The sequence below is a fragment of the Carassius auratus genome, chromosome 4 (genome assembly GCF_003368295.1).
Source record: "Carassius auratus strain Wakin chromosome 4, ASM336829v1, whole genome shotgun sequence".
In the NCBI taxonomy this organism is placed as follows: Eukaryota; Metazoa; Chordata; class Actinopteri; order Cypriniformes; family Cyprinidae; genus Carassius; species Carassius auratus.
Genome location: NC_039246.1, coordinates 28,151,313 through 28,170,810, shown reverse-complemented (window position 1 = coordinate 28,170,810; position 19,498 = coordinate 28,151,313). Strand labels below are relative to the sequence as shown.

The following is a 19,498-nucleotide window of genomic DNA, read 5'->3' as shown; positions in this document are numbered from 1 at the left end:
TCTTTATTAAGTTTAAAGATTATATATATATATATATATATATATATATATATATATATATATATATATATATATATATATATAAAGAAATAAATCATTCAAATAGGTTTAATTGTCTTTATGCAATAATATCTCTCTATTTGTATCTTTTATAGATCACTATATATAAAAAAAATCATTAAAAGTCATTAAAAAGGCTACATCAAAAAATATACAGCATATACATGAAATAGGAGCTGTAAATGTTTCATGAGATTAACCCAAATTGATCTTTGGCACCAGCAAAGCCTTGAATATCTGTCAGATGTGAGGATTGGGTGCCTTTTTCCTCTTTTAAAACTTTAACAACTCATTGTACTGTCACTGTTTTTTGTTTGAAACACTGATGAATATTTGTTGATGGCTGCTGCTCTGAATGCTGTGAGTGGGCTGATCTCAGATCTGCTGTAATGTTTGGATGTGTGAAAATGAACAGGTCAGCGCCAGTCGTTCGTTTGGATTGAGCGGATGTAAAAATAACACTTCCCTTTAGATTACATTGAGATGTGAAGTGTCAACAGCTAAACTAACTAAATGTACATTTACTAAAACATTTGGACTATGTCCTTTAATAAAACAACAGACAGGAGTGTTATGGTGAAGGTATTTGCCACACGAGATGTATGTATTTACAGTGTACTATCTCGGGTTTTCGCAGTGAATTCTGATACTTCGTGAGGCGTGAACCGTAAACTGCTTTGGGCCTCAGGAGTGTTTTGGTAGATTTACAGCTTTGTGAGTCAGACTAACTGTTTCTTACCTGTTCTGAGATGCCAACGGGTCCACAGTTTCTGTATGTTTACTGTAATCTGTACAGATGTTCATAATGGGTATTTTTTATTTGTCAATAAAGATTGTATCACAAGGAAGAAATGTGAATTGTGATTAATTATGATAACCTTTTCTGATGAATCATGGGTCAAATGCCAATTTCTAATCAGTCTGCCATCTTAAAACCTTAATGGATATGATAATAATAATAATTATTATATATATATATATATATATATATATATATATATATATATATATATATATATATATATATATATATATAATTACAACACACCAACTGATCTCACTTTTTTACTGCAGTGAGTTTAAATTGTTGAAAATGTACATCTCATTCTTGGTTTTATGCATATCTAGAAATTGTAACAAATAAAATACATATAGACATTAATGAGTTTGCCATGATTTCTAGCAAAATGCCATCAATAAAAATGTAGTGCCATATTGGTCAAGCACGGTTGTAAAGAAGAATGTTATTTGGCTTTTTAAATTGATTTGCAAAAAATGAAATATGTATTTATTATAGTTTTACTGTAGTAATATGAAATAGAAAAGCACTTTTTTAAAATAAAAAGCCAGAAGAAGAAAATTAATTCTGTGGTAGCGGAACCAAATGTCATCGAGCTGCAGCGCGCCGGAAGGCTGTGAGTGTAACACAGATTCCCGGCAGACGGACAGTTTTGCGGGGCCCATGTGGATCTGAAAGACCCGAGCGAAACAGCGGTTTAAGAATCCCTGACTCAAGCCGATCTTTCACGCTAATGCGATCTCTTTAGGTCGTCCGTGTGTGTGAACTCGTGAAGATGCTGAAGGAGGCGTCAGACGGGCAGCTTACAGCGCTTTATAACGCGGTCTCCGGTGAGTGTCACAGTAATGAGACACAGCAGATCTGGACACATCACACATTATACTGGAGATATTTCTCATAGTCACATATTGTGTTGCCATGCTCTATCGCTGAAATTAATAATCTCAAACTGAGATTAATATAGACACAGTAGAAACAAAGGATCACCCTTTCAGTCACCAGACCTGACTGATTTTAATTTACGTAAAGATACGTTTTGTTTAAAACGCTCTCAAAATAGAATGAAAAAAAAAAGATGGACCCTCTTTACACAATAATGATGGGTGTGATTTTTTTTTTTTTAAGTGTTATGTGGCAGATACTGTACTATTTTTTGATCTATATAAAAAACATTATTAATACTAATATTTATTATTTAAATTTCTAAATGTTGTGGTGGGAAAGTTAACTATAAATAATAAGTAAAAAAATAAAGTAATAACAGTAATTATTTTGTTAAAAGAATAAAACATTTCTAATACATTTTTGTTAAAAATTGTTGAAAACAGAAGTGCTGCTTGATTATTCTCATTTATATATATATATATATATATAATATATAATATATGTGTGTGTGTGTGTGTGTGTGTGTGTGTGTGTGTTTGTTTTATAAATAATAATATTTATTCATAATTTTAACATTGTTATATGTTAGGGTGATTAAAAATAGCTTGAAATTATAATTAATAAAATTAAATAAATAAAGTGCTATATAAAATGAACATAATTTATGTATTAAAATGACCTTGATCTTTTTTTTTTTTACCATACAAGGAAATACTGTTTATGCAATGGGTGTTTGCTTTGTGTCTTGGTCTCAGCTTCGGAGCAGGTTCAGTTTGAGCCGGTGGGTCGCTGGTTCGAGGCATTTCTGAAACGCAGGAGTAGAAATGTGTCTGCCTCGTTTCAAGAGCTGGAGGAAGAGGAGGAGCTGTCTGAGGAAGAGGAGGATGAGGAGCTGCAGCTGGAGGAGTATCCCATGCTGAAGACACTGGACCCCAAAGACTGGAAGGTGTGTGTAGAGATGTGTGTCTGTGTCAGAGCCGTGAGACTCTGAACTGAATGCACTGACATGCTTCTCTTGACTTTACAGAACCAAGATCACTACGCTGTTTTAGGTCTCGCACACATCCGCTACAAAGCAACTCAGAAACAGATCAAAGCTGCTCGTAAGTTTGACTTTTTGTGTGTTTCAAAATCTTTGTACAATAATGGTTAATAGTTTTTTTTGTATGTCAATTCTGCACATTAAGGCTGCTTTTATTTTATCAAAAATACTTGATCAAAATACTTTCAAAAGTATCAAAAGTGACAGTAAATACATTGACAATGTTAAAAAAGATTTATATTTCAAATAAATGCTGTTCTTTTGTTCTTTCTATTCATCATTGAATCCTGAAAATATATATTTCTAAATTAAAATATTCAACAAATTTTTAACATTGCTACTAACATTGCTACTGTATAATAATCACAAATTTTTCTTGAGCAACAAATCATCATATCAGAATGATTTCTGAAGATCATGTGACACTGAAGACTGCAGTAATGATTTACCTGCTGAAAATGTATCTTTGATCACAGGAATAAATTACATTTCAACAGATATTCACAAAGAATACTGCTATTTTAAATGTAACAATATTTACAGATTTTTTACTGCGTAATGAATGGCGCTTCGGAGAGCTCTTTAAAGTGGTAAAGAGTATTTCACAGTAACATGCAGTTGTTCTCCACAGATAAAGCCATGGTCCTCAAACATCACCCGGACAAGAGGAAAGCAGCAGGAGAGCAGATTGTGGAGGGAGATAATGATTATTTCACTTGCATAACAAAAGGTTGGGATGTTATTGCTTCATTATAAGTGAAATAAAGGGGTTTGTGCATACGAGAGGTCCTTTATGTTCTCTGGTGTGCTGCCTTCAGCAATGGAGATGCTGTCGGATCCGGTGAAGCGGAGAGCGTTTGACAGCGTGGATCCCACGTTTGACAACATGGTTCCTTCAAAAGCAGAAGGCAAAGAAAACTTCTTCGAGGTGTTTGCGCCGGTGTTTGAGAGGAACAGCAGGTAAACGCCTCACATGACTGATTCAGAGGATTCAGGTTCAGTGCTGGAGATCACACTGCTGTGTTTCTCTCAATCAGGTGGACTGTGAAAAAACACGTCCCGAGTCTGGGAAGCATGGACGCGTCTTTTGAAGATGTAGATAATTTCTATTCCTTTTGGTAAGTAAATATCAGATTTATTCATACATTTTGAGGCAAACTAATGCTGGAAGAAAAAAAAAATTTTTTTCTCTTTGTTTCTGAAGGTACAACTTTGACTCGTGGAGGGAATTTTCATATTTAGATGAAGAGGAAAAGGAAAAAGCTGAATGGTAAATAATGCTTTGTATTTTGTAAAATTTTTACTATTACTGCATGTGGTTATTAAAGGTGACAAACGAAACCATTAAAATACTAGTTGCCAATTTTTTATAGAATTTGAGTAAAAAAAAAAAGTTAATGAAACAAAATTTAACTTAAAAATTCTGAAAACCGAAAATATTCAGATGAAACTAATTCAAACTATAAAAAAATGTGTACTAAAATAAAACTTTTCTACTTTGTGCCATTTGATTTAATTCATTAAAATTTATCTGAAAACATAAACAATTTATTAAAATGAACGATTTTTGAACCTCATTAAAACTAAAAAAGAAAAGATTCAATAAAAATTACTTTTACAACAAAATTAAACTTTAATAATTGTAAAAACAGAAAATATAGAGATGAAACCAGTTCAAAATATAAAGAAATGAACACTAAAATAACACTTTTCTATTTGTAGCATTTGATTTAATAAATTAAAATTAATCTGAAAAGAGAAACAATTTATTAAAATGAACGATTTTTTAACTTCATTAAAACTAAAAAAGAAAGGATTCAGTAAAAATGACAGTGAACACAGTTAACTGATTTAAAACTATAATAGTTTCCTTTTACAATAACTCTTTCCTTTTTGTGGTGTTTGTGTGTGATTTTGCGATCAGTCGAGATGAGAGGAGGTGGATTGAGAAACAGAACCGAGCCTCTCGAGCTCAGAGAAAGAAGGAAGAGATGAACAGGATACGGACACTCGTTGGTAAGTTTGGGATGAGACACGAGGAACATGATCTCACTGTGAGCGTCTGTGTGAATGTGTGTGTGTGTGTGTGTGTGTGTGATGCAGACACGGCCTACAACTGCGACCCACGAATAAAGAAATTCAAAGAGGAGGAGAAAGCCAGGAAAGAGTCGGAGAAGAAGGCCAAAGCCGATGCGAAGAAACGAGAGCAGGAGGAGAAAGAGCGGGTCAGGATCGATCTCTCTATCTCTATCTATCATCTATCTATCTCTCTCTATCTCTCTATCTATCTATCTATCGATCTATAAATTAGAATAAATAATTATTTTGTATATTGCAAATGTAATATATTTTTTGTATTGTATTTGTTTGAAGGGGATACATTTTTTATATTGTAACTTTATTACATTGCCAATATATTGTATGTTTTAATATTTTTGGAAAGAAATTAATAACTAAAAATAAATATATATAATAAAGCTTAAGTGAAATAAAATAAAGTTTCTAGATGCCAAAGCAGTATTTGTAATTTTAATTAAGTTTAAGTTAATGTACAAATCAACCAAAATGAAATTAAAAATTAATAATAAAAAAAAAAACTACAGGAATGTCAAAAAAAGCTAATAGATATGATAATGCACAACAAATTTTATATATTTTATAGATTTTATTATGTATCATGATTGTTATATTATAATTAACATATATAATTTATATTATTAAATTATTTAAACTTTTTTTTAATGCCAGTTTATTTGCCCATCAATCAAAAGCTGTGCCTGTTTTTTTTTTATTATTGTTATTTTCTGTTAATGGAACCACATTTTCTTTTTTCCCCCAATTATCCTGTTGTGCTTTTTGACTAAACGCTGCAGTATTAGTGTTTCCACGTCACTTTTGTAAAAGAGATTTTTAATCTCAGAACGTTTTACCTGGTTAAATAAAGGACGAATAAATAAAGTATCACTTTATTATACAGTCAAGCTCTACAGGTACATAATATATATACTAATTATAGTCATTACAATGATCTTAAGTCACTTTAATCTGTGGTATATATAGTCATACGCGGCTCTCTCTCGGTTTTATGTGTGCAGGCGCGTCAGGAAGAGGAGGCAGCGGCGCGAATGCAGAGGGAGAAGGAGGAAGAGGCGGCGAGACAGGCAGCACAGCAGGCCAAGAAAGAGAAAGAAGTCCAGAAGAAAGCTATCAAGAAAGAACGGCAGAAGCTCAGGACGACCTGCAAGGCAGGAGACCCTCCACATCATCTCACACATTCAGCTCCGAGAGCTTCGCATCCTCATCTCTGTCTCTCTGCTTCTTCTCTCAGACTCACAGCTACTTCACAGACAATGAAGCCGACGGCGTCAGGATGATGGAGGAGGTGGAGAAGCTCTGCGACCGCTTGGAGCTGACCAGGTGATTATTGTGAGTTGATTCTCTGAACTCAGCTGCACGTGGGAGAAATATTGAGTTTTGGTTTGATTTGTAGTTTGCAGATGCTGAATGAAGCGCTGGCCTCGGGGAATAAAGAGCAGAGTAAAGCAGCTCTGGAGAAACAGGTGAGAAACACACACAGCGTTTGCTTTAAGCTGTAAATCTGTGCATGTATGCAAACGTTTGGGGTCTGTATGATTTTTAAAAGAAGTCCCTTGTTTTCACCAAGGCTGCATTTTTATTTGATCAAAAATACAGTTCAAATTTATTTGTCTAATATTATAAAAATGTTAGATGTTCTGTGAATATAAAGTAAAGTGTAATTTATTCCTGTAATGTAAAGCTGAATTTTCCAGTCTTCAGTGTCACATGATCTACAGAAATCATTCGGATTATTTTGACAGATAATAGATCCGATATTTTTGTGGAAACTGCTATACGTTTTATTGTTTTATTTTTAGATAAATAGAAAGTTTAAAAGAACAGCATTTATTAGAATCATAAATAATAATACTAATACTTATAATTTACCATTATCATTAATTATATAGACAAATCTTAATATTATTTTAATTTATATTAATAAATATTATAATACATACACTCTTATTATACCAAAGCATTATTACGTTACAAATAATGACAAACAAATAAATAAAGCAATAACAAATATTAAGGTAGATTTAGAATAAATTGGCAAGTAATATTAATAAAAATATTTGAATAAAATTATATTAGAATTTAAAAAAAATAAACATTATAAACATATATTAATAATATTTGTATAATACATATACAACTTAATATTTTTGTGGAAATTGTGATTTAAAAAAAAGACATACATTGTATTTTTAAGTGCAAAAGAACAGCAAAAATACCTATGATAATTATTAGTAATGAATTACAATTACTAAAATTATTTAATATAATTAGTTGTTATTATTATTATTTGGAAAACATGGTTTTTTTTTTTAGGATTACTTTGATGAATAGAAAGTTCAAAAGAACATTTATTTTTTAATTTAGATAAAAATACATCTTATAATTATTAGTAAAGATGTTACAATTACAAAAACAAATATTAAAGTAATTACTCATTTAATAATAATAATTATTAATATATATATTTTCCGATTTTTTAGCAACTTTCCTGCTGTTTGATCAATTTGCATGCATTTAAAAGAAGTCCCTGCCGAGCCCAAACTTCTGAAGGGTCCTGTAGTTGCTCTGAGGATTTGTTTCTGCGGTTGCAGGTGCAGGAGGTGAACGTTCAGATGCAGAAGGAGAAGGAGGCGGAGATGCAGGCGCAGCAGGCGTCGCGAGGGGCGGAGCACACCAGCGCAGGAGGAGGAGGAGGAGCCAATAACAGAGGCTGGAACGAGGAAGATCTGCAGCTGCTCATCAAAGCCGTCAACCTGTTTCCCGCCGGAACCAACGCCAGGTGAGTCTCCATGCAAACCATTCAGATGTTACAGTGTTCCGTGGAATCGAAGGAAGTGATTCCATGTTCCTGTGGCTCAGTGGTAGAGCATTGCATTAGCAAACAAATAAACAAACTGACTGAGGTGTGCTGTGATTGGACAGATGGGAGGTGATCGCCAGCTACATGAACCAGCACTCCAGCAGCGGCGTGAAGAGAACGGCCAAAGACGTCATCAATAAAGCTAAAACACTGCAGAAGCTGGGTACGTAACCGCGGTTTGGCTTGATAATGTACGCTAGATTGAAGTTGTACGGCTAATTTTCTCGGTTCTTGATGGCAGATCCTCACCAGAAAGACGAGATCAACCGAAAGGCCTTTGAGAAGTTCAGGAAGGAGCATTCAGTTGTTCCTCAGACGGTAGACAACGCTGCGCCATCAGAGAGATTCGATGGTAAGTCACATGATACTTGTCATGAGTATTGATAAGGTAGAATTAGAAAAAGCTTGCAAGTAAATAATAATAAATTTAAAATAAATTAATATTTTCTCAATATATACATATATACATTTTAATAAATTATTTTTTTTACATGATTTATATTACAATTCTTAATATTAATCATATTATTAATAAGTATTGTTATAATATTCATAACCCAGATTTATTTATAGATTTTACTTATTTTAATGCAAGATGATTGCCAAAGCATTGTTACACAGAACAAATAATAATATTATTAATATTAATTATAGTATTAATATTGCTTTTTAGAACTAACTTTTATAATGATGTTAGCTGGTTAATAAAGTTGAATTTCAATAAGGTGCCAAGTAATTAATAAAATAAGATCTCTCTTCTTTTTTAAAAATAATATTACTATTAATAAATTAAAAATACCTTAATTTTAATAATATTGGGGGTTATCACTTCTGTGACTCTTTTATTATAATGCAAGCTGATTAATGGGAATGAAAACAAAACTGGCTGTATTACACTTATTTGAGCAGTAAATAACACAATTATTTTATTATATAAAATAAAATGAATAATAAATACATACAAATATATTAGGGATGCACGATAATATCGGCACAACATCGGTATCGGCCGATAAAAGCTTAAAATGACAATTATCGGTATCGCCGATATGAATATTTCTGCCGATGAGCCAAACCGATATTCTCCAAGTTAAATAATTGACCTGTTTTTCAGATGTGAATGTCTGTCTACATTTGTAAAATAATAAATTGATGGTAGAATCAGTATAGAAGAGATACATGGATTTCTCTTCAGTAAAATTAAAGTTTAAATATATCAGTATATAATTGTATATATATCGATATCGGTATCGGCATCGGCCAAAATTATTTAGAAAATATCGGCATATCGAATATCGGCCAAAATCCAATATCGTGCATCCCTAAAATATATATAGATATACATTTTGTTGTTGTTTTTTTTTTTGTATTAAAATTTGATTTTTAAGAAAAACAAAATTCTGCCAGTGATTTTGGCTTATCAGCACTTTTGCTTTTTCTGTAACATGGAGAGAGCGCATGTATTTAAATTTACATTTATGCATTTAGCAGATGCTTTAATCCAAAGTGACTTTTTCAGGCAATACATTTTTTTAACCGTATGTGTGTTCCATGAGAATTGAACCCACAACCTTTTGTGTTTGCAAACACAATGAGCCACAGGAACACATGAATGGTGGCCAGGTTGGGTATTTAAAGGAAACCACTGGGCAGATTGTGGGATTTAATCACTTTCATCTGGCTACCGCAGCCATAAAAGGAGATTTCTTACCAATGCAAGATAACACAAATTCCAAATAAAAAATTTAAATGTTTTCTTAATAAATAACCAGCAAGCAAATATTTGAGAGAAGCATAACGATTAAAATGGGATTTATCGTCGTCACAAAAACAGTCCTGTTCTGAACAGTCACTCATCCAAATGTTTCCTCCAGCTGTTAGCGCCGAGTCCAACTCCTCACCCTGGACCACAGAGGAGCAGAAGCTTCTGGAGCAGGCGCTGAAGACGTTCCCGGTGAACACGCCGGAGCGCTGGGAGAAGATCTCGGACGCTGTGCCCGGACGCTCCAAGAAAGACTGCATGAAGAGATACAAGGTATGATCTTCTGCATCGAAATTCTTTGAAAACTGACAGGCTTTGTAACACACACACACACACTATAGGGTCTTTTCTTAATTCAACAGAATATTTTGGCATAATTGTTTACGTACAGCATTGCCCAAGAATTAATGTGCAGAACCATGAAATGAGCAATAACAAATATTAAAAAGGTAGAATTAGAATAAGTTGTCAATTATATATTTAGTATATATAAAATTAGTAATAATTATTATACTAACAATAAAAAACAATTATTATTAATAAAATTGTAATAACTTTATTTGTTCCGTGTAATATCCAAGTAATAATGACAAAACTTTAAATAACATATTAAGGTAGAACTGGAATAAGGTGTGAAGTAATAGTTTTCTAAATAATACAAATTATTCTCTTAATTATTATTTAAAATTCTAGAGTAATATTAAATTTACCACATTTATTTATATATTATACACTTTTACATCTGTTTAAATAATAATAAACATCTTAATTATATAAATTAATATTTAATATCATTAACATTATGTCTTTAATTCACAATCTTGCTATAATGCAAGCTGATTAATAAGGTAGAATTAAGAATGAGATGCAAAGTAATTTATTTTATAAATATCAATATTTACAAATACCGAAATTATGCTAATAAAATTTTATATAATGCAGGCTGATTAATAAACTAGAATTTTGAACAAGGTTATACATTAAGTAAATATTTTAATAATATGTAAAATCTTAATTAAAATAAGTGTAAATTTTATATCCATAACACACACATTTATTACAGTGCATGATGATTAATGTAGATTTAAATGGTGCCATGTAATTAATGAACAAAAAAAAAAAAAATGTTTAGTGTTGTTACTAACAATAACAAAAAATGAACTAAAAAAATATCTTCTTATAATAATGTGTGTAACAGCTGTCAATGTGCTTCTTCCTCTCTGTGTTTCTGCAGGAGCTGGTGGAGATGATAAAGGCTAAGAAAGCTGCCCAGGAGCAGGTCACCGCTAAAAACAAGAAATGACAAACGTGCTGCAGGGAAAGAAAACACGCGCACACACCATGGTCTTTTAACTTTATTGTGTTGTTCTTTATTTTATAATAAAATAAACATGAAAAAAGCACACATTAAATTCTCTTGTTTCCGTAACTGTTAATGCTTCACCTCCTCACGTCCGTAACCAATGCATGCCGCTGCAGATGCCGTTATAGTCCGGGAGCTGCTCGATCGGACCTGAAATCATAGGTATCTGGTTATCAGTCTGAAAGCAGCGTTTCCTGTCGCGCTGCTCTCTTTCAGGTCCTGGAGTGATGAGTTCAGGCAGGTGCGTTTAGTTATGAAGACACTCCAGGACCAGAGCTTAGAAAAAAGCAGAAATTACAGAGAAAATATGAATACTCACCAACGGCTGCTATAGCAGGAGCTTTATTAAAGATGTATTTCATACACACGTCTTTGATGGTTGTGGCGTCTATGGCCTGAGAGAAGAAGCAGCAGCATTCAGACTAAAGCCCTTGTCATCTGGACAGAAGGTCATTTCTACATTTACAGGAGTGAGTCTGTGATTTTTATTGCTGTCCGAATCCTGTTTTTCTTTCCACTAATAATAATGCAGTCATTTTAAAATATGATATACATTAATATTAGGGCTTGGAAAATTAATTTTTCCAGTCAAGAAAGTAGTTAAGCCCAATATCTACCTTATGTAAATGTAAAAAAAAAAAAAAGTTTGCATTCTTATTTCTGCTAATTTCCATATTTTATAATATCCATCATTTAAGAGAGAAAACTGAAGACAGCGCAAATGCAAGATCATTAAGCCAAAGCATGTCAGTTTTCCTATTTTTCAAGTAGTTTATATTTCTTTTCTATTCTTAAATTAATTATATTAAAGAAATTATTTTTACAGATCACAGTCCGACCTCATAACACGTTTGCAGGATCATAATTTCACTTGCCCACCTTACAAAGTTGCATGCACAAACTTTACACGAATTAATTTTACAGTCACCCCCGTGAGAAACAGTAACTGTCTCAATAAAGCAATAGATGACCAGCCGTTGAATGTGGGTCAGATATCAGGTCAAAGGTCAGCTTGTATGTTACTCACATCTATTCTGGCCTCCAGCTCGTGCAGAGGAATCCTGCGGCTGTAACACAGCATCTGCCGGCCGATGTCCTCACAGATGGGAGTGGATCCTACAGAAGAGATTGATTGGGTTTCTGCAGGTCTTAACCCTCTCAAGGCAGGCGTTGCTGATTTGCAACAGTTAAAAACTAACTACCTTATTACTCCAGATACATATTTTATGTATCTGGAGTACTAAAAACTTGTTACTAAAACTTAATTTGAGCCTGAGAGGGTTAACCTTAAATCGTCCTTTCACAAAATAAGATCTTAAATTCAAGTTAAAAGTCTTAATCAAATTTAGCATTCACTGCAAAAAAAAAATATATATGTATATATATATATCTTTATCAGTATTTTGGCTTGTACTCATGATGAATTTACTTAAGATGCAAAATCAAGAAATCTTATGAAACCTTGAGAATTTATACTTAAACTTAATTAAGAGAAAGGTTTTTATATAAGTTTTTGTTTTATCACTCCTTTGGCAGATATTTCTCTTTTTTTTATTGACAAATTCACTAAATTTTGTGTATATAATTTTCAAACTTTAAGACGTTTGCACACAAAAAAAAACAAGACAAAAACACTTTTTGCAGAAGATACATTAATAATTATTTCCATATTCTAGCTTTTCAGTTTGCGGTGTCTGTAAAATTAAAAAAAATTAAATCTTAAAATCTATTGGAATTTTTATTTACAATTGCAATTGTCTTTAAAAGGTCCTTATTTCCTTCCTAAACCCTGTTCATCGCGTGTTCCTGCTCTTACCGTCCAGGTGAAGCAGCATGTTTGTCCTCAGCAGGTTTTTGGCTCGGTTCACCTCACTTTCAGTCACACTCGTACACAGAGACATCCTAAAGAAAACCAGGTGTTAGCTGCTCATCTTTCAGCTCGACGGAAGCGCAGTGAACGTGAAGCTCTCACCACTCCAGCTGTGTGAAGCGCATCATGTCGCTGACGGTCCCTGCTTCACACACCATGTAAAGCCCCCACAGACCCGTGTCGGTGTAGCAGGTGTTGAAGGACTGGAAGCTGTGGCACAGGTTCCCCTGACACGCCATCTGTGCCAGCTTACTGGACAAGTTCTGATGGAAAACAAGGTGTGGTTAGTTTGGGATTTGGGTCTTTTTTAGTTGAATGGTTTAGTGAAAGCGCTTCCCACCATCCCGCTGCCGAGCGAGCGATCCCAGTTCCCGATGAGTGTATTGGCCACCATGAGTGGGATGGTGTCCGGATGCGACCAGCCGACGGCCTCCACAGCGATGGCTATATGAGCCAGAGGCATCTTATCATCTCGCACACGGATCTGTGAGGAATCAAGAGCACAACTCCAGGTAATTCTTCTGAAGTGGCTGTTTTACCGCTTCATTCAGCAGGTTTGATTGTGCATGTGATGAATAAAGTGAGCTCATTTTTCCAACAGAAAACTACTGCCTCGTTTGTAGTCCTGCCGTTATTTCTTTTTATTAATGAAAATAAACGTAAATAGTAAGATTTGTAAAAACTAAATTGACATAAGCACACAACTCCCTCTCTGCAACAAAATAAAACAAGAATTTGAGCCTGGTTTTATATAGTGTTCAGATTTGTGTACTGGAAATATATGCAAATTAGTACAAATAATAAATATATGCTTTCTATATTCAGACATGGCATTTAAAAAAAAAAAAAAAAAAAAAAAAAAAAAAAATCGAAAAAAAGTTCCCTCTGTAAAAATAAATAAAAGCATTTGAGCCTGTTTGATCCAATGTTCAGATTTATGTTTTGGGAATGTATGCAAATTAGTGCATATAATAATTATATAATCATTTGTATATTCAAACAAAACATTTAAGGAAACTTAAAACATTGCTCTAATGACATGCATTTTCAACAACAGGCTGTAAGAAAGCAGGATTATCGTAATTAACAAAAACTATTAAAAACATTTGTTAACTGAATTAAGGCTGAAATACAAAACTTAATTAGAAATGTTGCGTTGGCAACTAACTGAATTAGGTTTAAGATGGTGAAGCTAAGCATTAAAATTACTACATGGAAGTAAAAACTAAAACTGAGGTAAAAATAAACTTCAATATTTAACAAAAGCACATAATGGAATCTTGTAAAATCCTTTAACTCTAATAATGTAAACAAAATAAAATAAATGTTTAACCTGAACCTTGAACCACACTTTAAAGGGGTCCTGTATGTGCCTGGGCCAGCTGACCAATCAGAGCAAACTTGGCTTTTCAGAAAGGCGGGGCTTAATGAGACACACTAAAACTGCTTTGAAAAGTGGTGCTGCAGTAAATTTAAATGCTGCAATTAAAGCAGTTTACTAATCATCGCTCAATACAGAAAGTTGTATTCACAATAATACACTTACTATAGTAGTCTCAGAAATTGTCACAGAACACAAAGAGAGGAATGACTCTAAAGTGCTGTCTATCATAACTGATTTTGAGCATCGTGTGTGTGTGTGTGTGTAATGAACTGGATCAGTGTTGTGTTCACCTCGCTGCCGGTGAAGTGGCAGGGCAGTAAAGCCTCTCCGCTGTATCTCGCGGGCAGCTTTCCGAAATGAAATTTGGCCAAATCAATAAGCTCACCGTGTGACACTCCTGAACGACAGAGAAACAGTGCTGGAATATTAATGGTCCAATTCTGAGCCAGTAACAGATCTAACGAATCGAACCAAGGAAGTGATGCTGCTTTACCTCCGGCTGCAGCTAACACAATCCGTGGCCCTTTGTAGTGTGTTGTGATGTATTCCACCAGATCCCCTCGATTTATAGTTCTGCAGAACATCAAAATGTTAAGGCAAGACACCACATTAGGTTTTTTTTTTCTCAATCATTGCTAAATTTTGCTTTTATAACATTCAGACGAGTGGAAAGGAAACATCCAAAATACACACATAAGAGTTCATTACATTTTATCTAAATGCATCTGTAGATTTGATAAATACAAAGCCTCATTTGTACATTTGAATAAGTATAAGTTATATACTTAATAATAAATAAATCAATAAATTAGTGGATTGATAGATTTATATATATATATATATATATATATATATATATATATATATATATATATATATATATATATATATATATATATATATATATATATATATATATATATATATAAAATGATAAAATTAACAATCACCAAAATTATTATATATATATATATATATATATATATATATATATATATATTTTGCCAATTTGTCATCAAAAATCAGATCTCTGTTCTTAAAATACTAATATTTCCTAACCCTAAAACTATCAAAAAAATATTTATTAATTGAAATTATACAAATACAATTAGATACGATTAAATCTTGAAAATAAAAAAATCTTGCCTTGGCAACTAGACAAAAGTTTAAAGCTTTGAAAGTACTCATTTAAAAATAATAATAGTAATACTTAAAAAAAAAAAAAAAACACTATCAACAAAATGAAACAAGAATTTTCAATCTACCAGTATTTTCTAAAAATCTATGCAAATTAGTGCATATTCAGATTACCATCATTAAACATAGCATTTCAGAAAACATGAAACACATGTCCTAACGTACCATGATTAATCATTTCTATTTTTTCTGTCCCTGTTCATCTTTGGTGTTTTAACAGAGGACAGCAGGACTGTAAATGAGTGACACGTACTTGATGTTCTCCGTAGGCCCCAGGATGGTTCTCCCGAGAGGCGTGTCCTGATAGGCTGTAGCGTGCAGGTAATCAAACACCACTTCCTGCAGGTTGGTCTCCACTTCCTGCATCTCTCGGAGAATGACGCCACGCTCGCGCTCGATCTCGGCCTCTCCCAGCGTGCTGTTCTGAATGATGTCCGCCAGGATTTCCACCGCTGCCAAAAGAGATGCATTTACAGCACACCCATAATGCCGTTCTGCCCGTCATGATGAGTTCGCGTCTGCTGGCTTACCTCTGGGCAGATCTTTGGAGAACGCTTTGGCGTAGTACACCGTCTGCTCTCTGGAAGTGTAGGCGTTCAGGTGAGCTCCCATGTTCTCGATCTCAAGCTCCAGGTCCAGCTGAGACCTCTTCCTGGTGCCCTGAAACACAGCCACAGATCTGATGCTTTCTACACTCCATTGTTTTGATATTCAGACATATTTCGAATCGTTTCTCGTACCTTGAAAGCCATGTGCTCCAGGAAGTGGGCTGTACCATTATTGCGCTCATTTTCATACCGGCTTCCAGCATCAATCCATAGACCAACCTGCATCATGTGACCAGAATAAGGGAAATTTAAGAAAATGGGGCCATTTCCTCCAAGTCATCTCAATAGAAATAAATGTGGTTTATCAGAATTCTGTGATCATTTACTTCCTCTAACAGAACTTTTTTTTTCACAATTCTGCTTTAATTTGTTTATTATTATTACAGATTACTTATTATTATATCACATTTAAAAAAAAATATTAGTTAATATGTATATCTGTATTTAATGCACAGTTTGGAGCTAATGAGGTTTTCATTTCACTGCACGTTTGTATTCTGTAATAAAACAATAATACAAATTTAAGTGTATCTAGCTATAATTTCTGCTAACATTTTTATTCAGATGCTCTAAAGAAAATGCATTTTCAAATAAATGAAAATGCATGTTTATTATCATTAGCCTATACTAAAACTATTCAAATATTTAGTTGATTAAATAAGGTTTAAATAAAATTAAGTGAAAAGCAAAGTAAAATTAGAAATATTGCCAATAAAAAATAAATAAAAAAAATATTAATATTTACAAATAATTAAATAACGCCTTAATAAAATTATTAAACGAAAACTTGAAAATTTGAAATGTTGCCTTGGATAACCAAGTTAAAACACCAAAATGGAAAATAAAAGTGGAAATATAATAAATTAAGCATAAATAAAAATCTTCAAACTAATAAAATTAACAAAACTACTACCTGTATATGACGACATGATGCTAAAATACCTCTGGGAAGAAGGAGGTAAAATTATTGTTGTTCATCACATTGCATAACACATTTTGATACAAACACCATGTAAAAATGTGTTATTAAATTTCATTGGGATGCATTGCTTAGCTGTATTGCACCTATATTTGTTGTTAATTTGCATTTGATTCTGCACAAAAATACAAAACTCACTTGGCATATTAAGATGTGACTCTACTATGATATGCGATAAAATAAATACACTATGTTATCATTATTTCAGACATAGGTGTTTGGAAACCTCCCACATTATGTCAATAAGAAGACGAGACCCCAACACGAATTTCAGTCACCTTAATTTTAATGTTGGATACTCAGCCACCTGACAGCAAACAAATCAAGCCGATTTTGATGTAAACTCACCGTGCATGTGGACAGGCCAGAGTCTTCAGAAGCCACTCGGAGTCCGTTCTCAAGGGTCGTGACCTTTGTCTCAGGTACATTTAAAACCACGTGACTGACAGCCTGAGTGGATCTGGTCTGAAACACAGACAGCACGCTTTAAATCATGCGACATAACCATGATTTACTCCGCAGCATATAATAGGTAAATCTACGACTTTGAGTGCAAATAAAATCAAATGTTTTCGCATAGCCATGTTATATTATCATATACGTTTTCATCACTGAGACCACGCCAGTCTCACCCCGACTGTTTTATTTGATTGCCAGGAAATGGTTTTCAATATTTTGGCATTTCTAAATGATATTAATGATGTATGTGTAATCTCTCACCCTGTTAATGGTTCTTGTGTTCAATAAATTCTTTATAAAGTGTCTCCCCGCTGCGCCGAAACGATGCACGGACGCCGCCATGCTGCTTGAATGACGCAGTTGAAGAGACGCGTTCGGATTGGACAGAAGTACGTTTACGTCATGCGTTTTTCAACGTGCTTTCGCCACAGACTAATACCCTTTTTATAATTATTATTATTATTAATAATTATATATTATAAAATTTAGGTCACATGAAAAAATGGTTTCAGCCTTCACCTCCGCTTGATCTTCTCATTTTACGCCGTCTTTTGTGACGAAATATGAAACTACATGATTTCACTTCACTTATATGACCAGCAGATGGCAGCTCTGAATCAAAGTAAAAAAACAACAACAAAAAAAAACACATGCGCCAGATTATTTATGTGATATTTATTCGATATTTTTGCAAACGTGCGGATCGCAGATTATGTCTCATTATTTTAATTGAGAAAATACATTGAATATTTGGCAGACATGTTTATAAACGTGAGTGAACGGACATCATTACTGGATTTACTAAAATAACAAGAGTTCCACCAGATGCATTTTATCTATATTATATACCGTGTATATATATATATATATATATATATATATATATATATATATATATATATATATATATATATATATATATTGTCATTTATTTAAAAACTAGATGAGTTGCTATTATATTCATGTTGCCTTGTCAGCTGTAAGGACCAACATTATTAACGGAAAATAGCTAAAACTGAAATAAAAATTAAGCCATATATAGTATAAAAAATCTACTAAAAATTAAGAAAAAGCACATACAATTATTAAAATAAAAAATGGCATATTGTTATTTTATCTTTGTTTAATGGGGTTTTGTTTATATTGTATTTCTTACTCGGAGCTGCCATCTGCTGGTCATATGAGTGAACTTATCTTGTGTTTATTTATTTATTTATTTACTTATTTTATCCAATAATGGATAAAACTGTTCACTAAAGTTTATAAATGTTTTTTTGTGTGTTTCAAAAAATGTACTGTATTTTCTAAATGAAGATAGATCATTATAATTTTTCTAATAAATCATGCCATGCAGTGCATGGAATATTTAGTGACCAAAAGAGGATACAAAAAATACAAATAGCAATATAAGTTCACTTATTTGACTACCAGATGGTAGCTTTGAATAAAAGTAAAAAAAAAAAATAAAAAAAAATACACCTGGCATAAATATCACTGACAATCATTGAAACTGTTCCATTATACTTATTACAGTCATTATTGTTTTCAATATTGCACGTTTATGGTTATCATGTTCTTGCATGATGATCATATCTTTATGACTACGGGGTTTTTTTGTTGTTGTTTTTATCTTGTTTATGTAGAGCGCTTTGGATTCTCACTGTGTATGAAATGTGCTATAACAGGAAACTGCTTTGCATTTGTCCTTTCTAATCTTGAATGTGTTCGGCACTATTAACAAAAGATACATAATCAAACATGAATGTTCGGATGGAAATTAATATGACATAAAAAAAGGTCTTTTCAGGTCTTAATGAGTCTAGTGTGACAGTAGTTTGTCACAGTTGCGATAAATACTTTAAATGTATGTACTTTCTGCACTGCAAGCTCCTGACACCAAGATGAATTAGTTGTGAGTGTAAAAACAATTGGCAATAGCTCTTCCTGATTCTGACTCTCAATTGGAAGGCAACAAGAATTTTCTCAAAGCATTAATAGAATTTTGACTTAAAAAAGTATATGCAGAAAATACAATCTTATTGGTGTTTAATAAATGAGCGTGTGATCTCCTAACGACCCGGGGTCTAAGATCCTCTCCTTAGTCTTTCCATAAACTCTCCTTAAACTTTTAAC

At 33.0% G+C, this 19,498-nt stretch overlaps 2 protein-coding genes across 2 annotated transcripts; one reads left to right on the top strand and one right to left on the bottom strand.

Annotated features, from left to right (window-relative positions):
- Positions 1 to 1,466: 1,466 nt before the first annotated feature.
- On the top strand, positions 1,467 to 10,910 carry LOC113065109 (dnaJ homolog subfamily C member 2-like). Its single transcript, XM_026236306.1, has 17 exons — positions 1,467 to 1,689; positions 2,500 to 2,690; positions 2,772 to 2,847; positions 3,418 to 3,516; positions 3,605 to 3,746; positions 3,824 to 3,904; positions 3,991 to 4,056; positions 4,711 to 4,802; positions 4,890 to 5,011; positions 5,882 to 6,031; positions 6,115 to 6,203; positions 6,277 to 6,346; positions 7,475 to 7,662; positions 7,806 to 7,906; positions 7,985 to 8,095; positions 9,618 to 9,778; positions 10,740 to 10,910. Exons 1-17 carry the CDS (start codon positions 1,635 to 1,637, stop codon positions 10,806 to 10,808), a joined length of 1,863 nt encoding a protein of 620 aa, XP_026092091.1. The 5' UTR covers positions 1,467 to 1,634; the 3' UTR covers positions 10,809 to 10,910.
- On the bottom strand, positions 10,849 to 17,757 carry LOC113065117 (mitochondrial-processing peptidase subunit beta-like). The gene is made up of 13 exons (XM_026236318.1): positions 17,627 to 17,757; positions 17,255 to 17,371; positions 16,060 to 16,146; positions 15,850 to 15,979; positions 15,573 to 15,771; positions 14,616 to 14,695; positions 14,413 to 14,519; positions 13,079 to 13,222; positions 12,841 to 13,001; positions 12,685 to 12,770; positions 11,896 to 11,984; positions 11,188 to 11,263; positions 10,849 to 11,018 (listed from the first exon to the last, which is right to left on the bottom strand). Exons 1-13 carry the CDS (start codon positions 17,705 to 17,707, stop codon positions 10,954 to 10,956), a joined length of 1,422 nt encoding a protein of 473 aa, XP_026092103.1. The 5' UTR covers positions 17,708 to 17,757; the 3' UTR covers positions 10,849 to 10,953.
- Between the last annotated feature and the right edge of the window lie 1,741 nt (positions 17,758 to 19,498).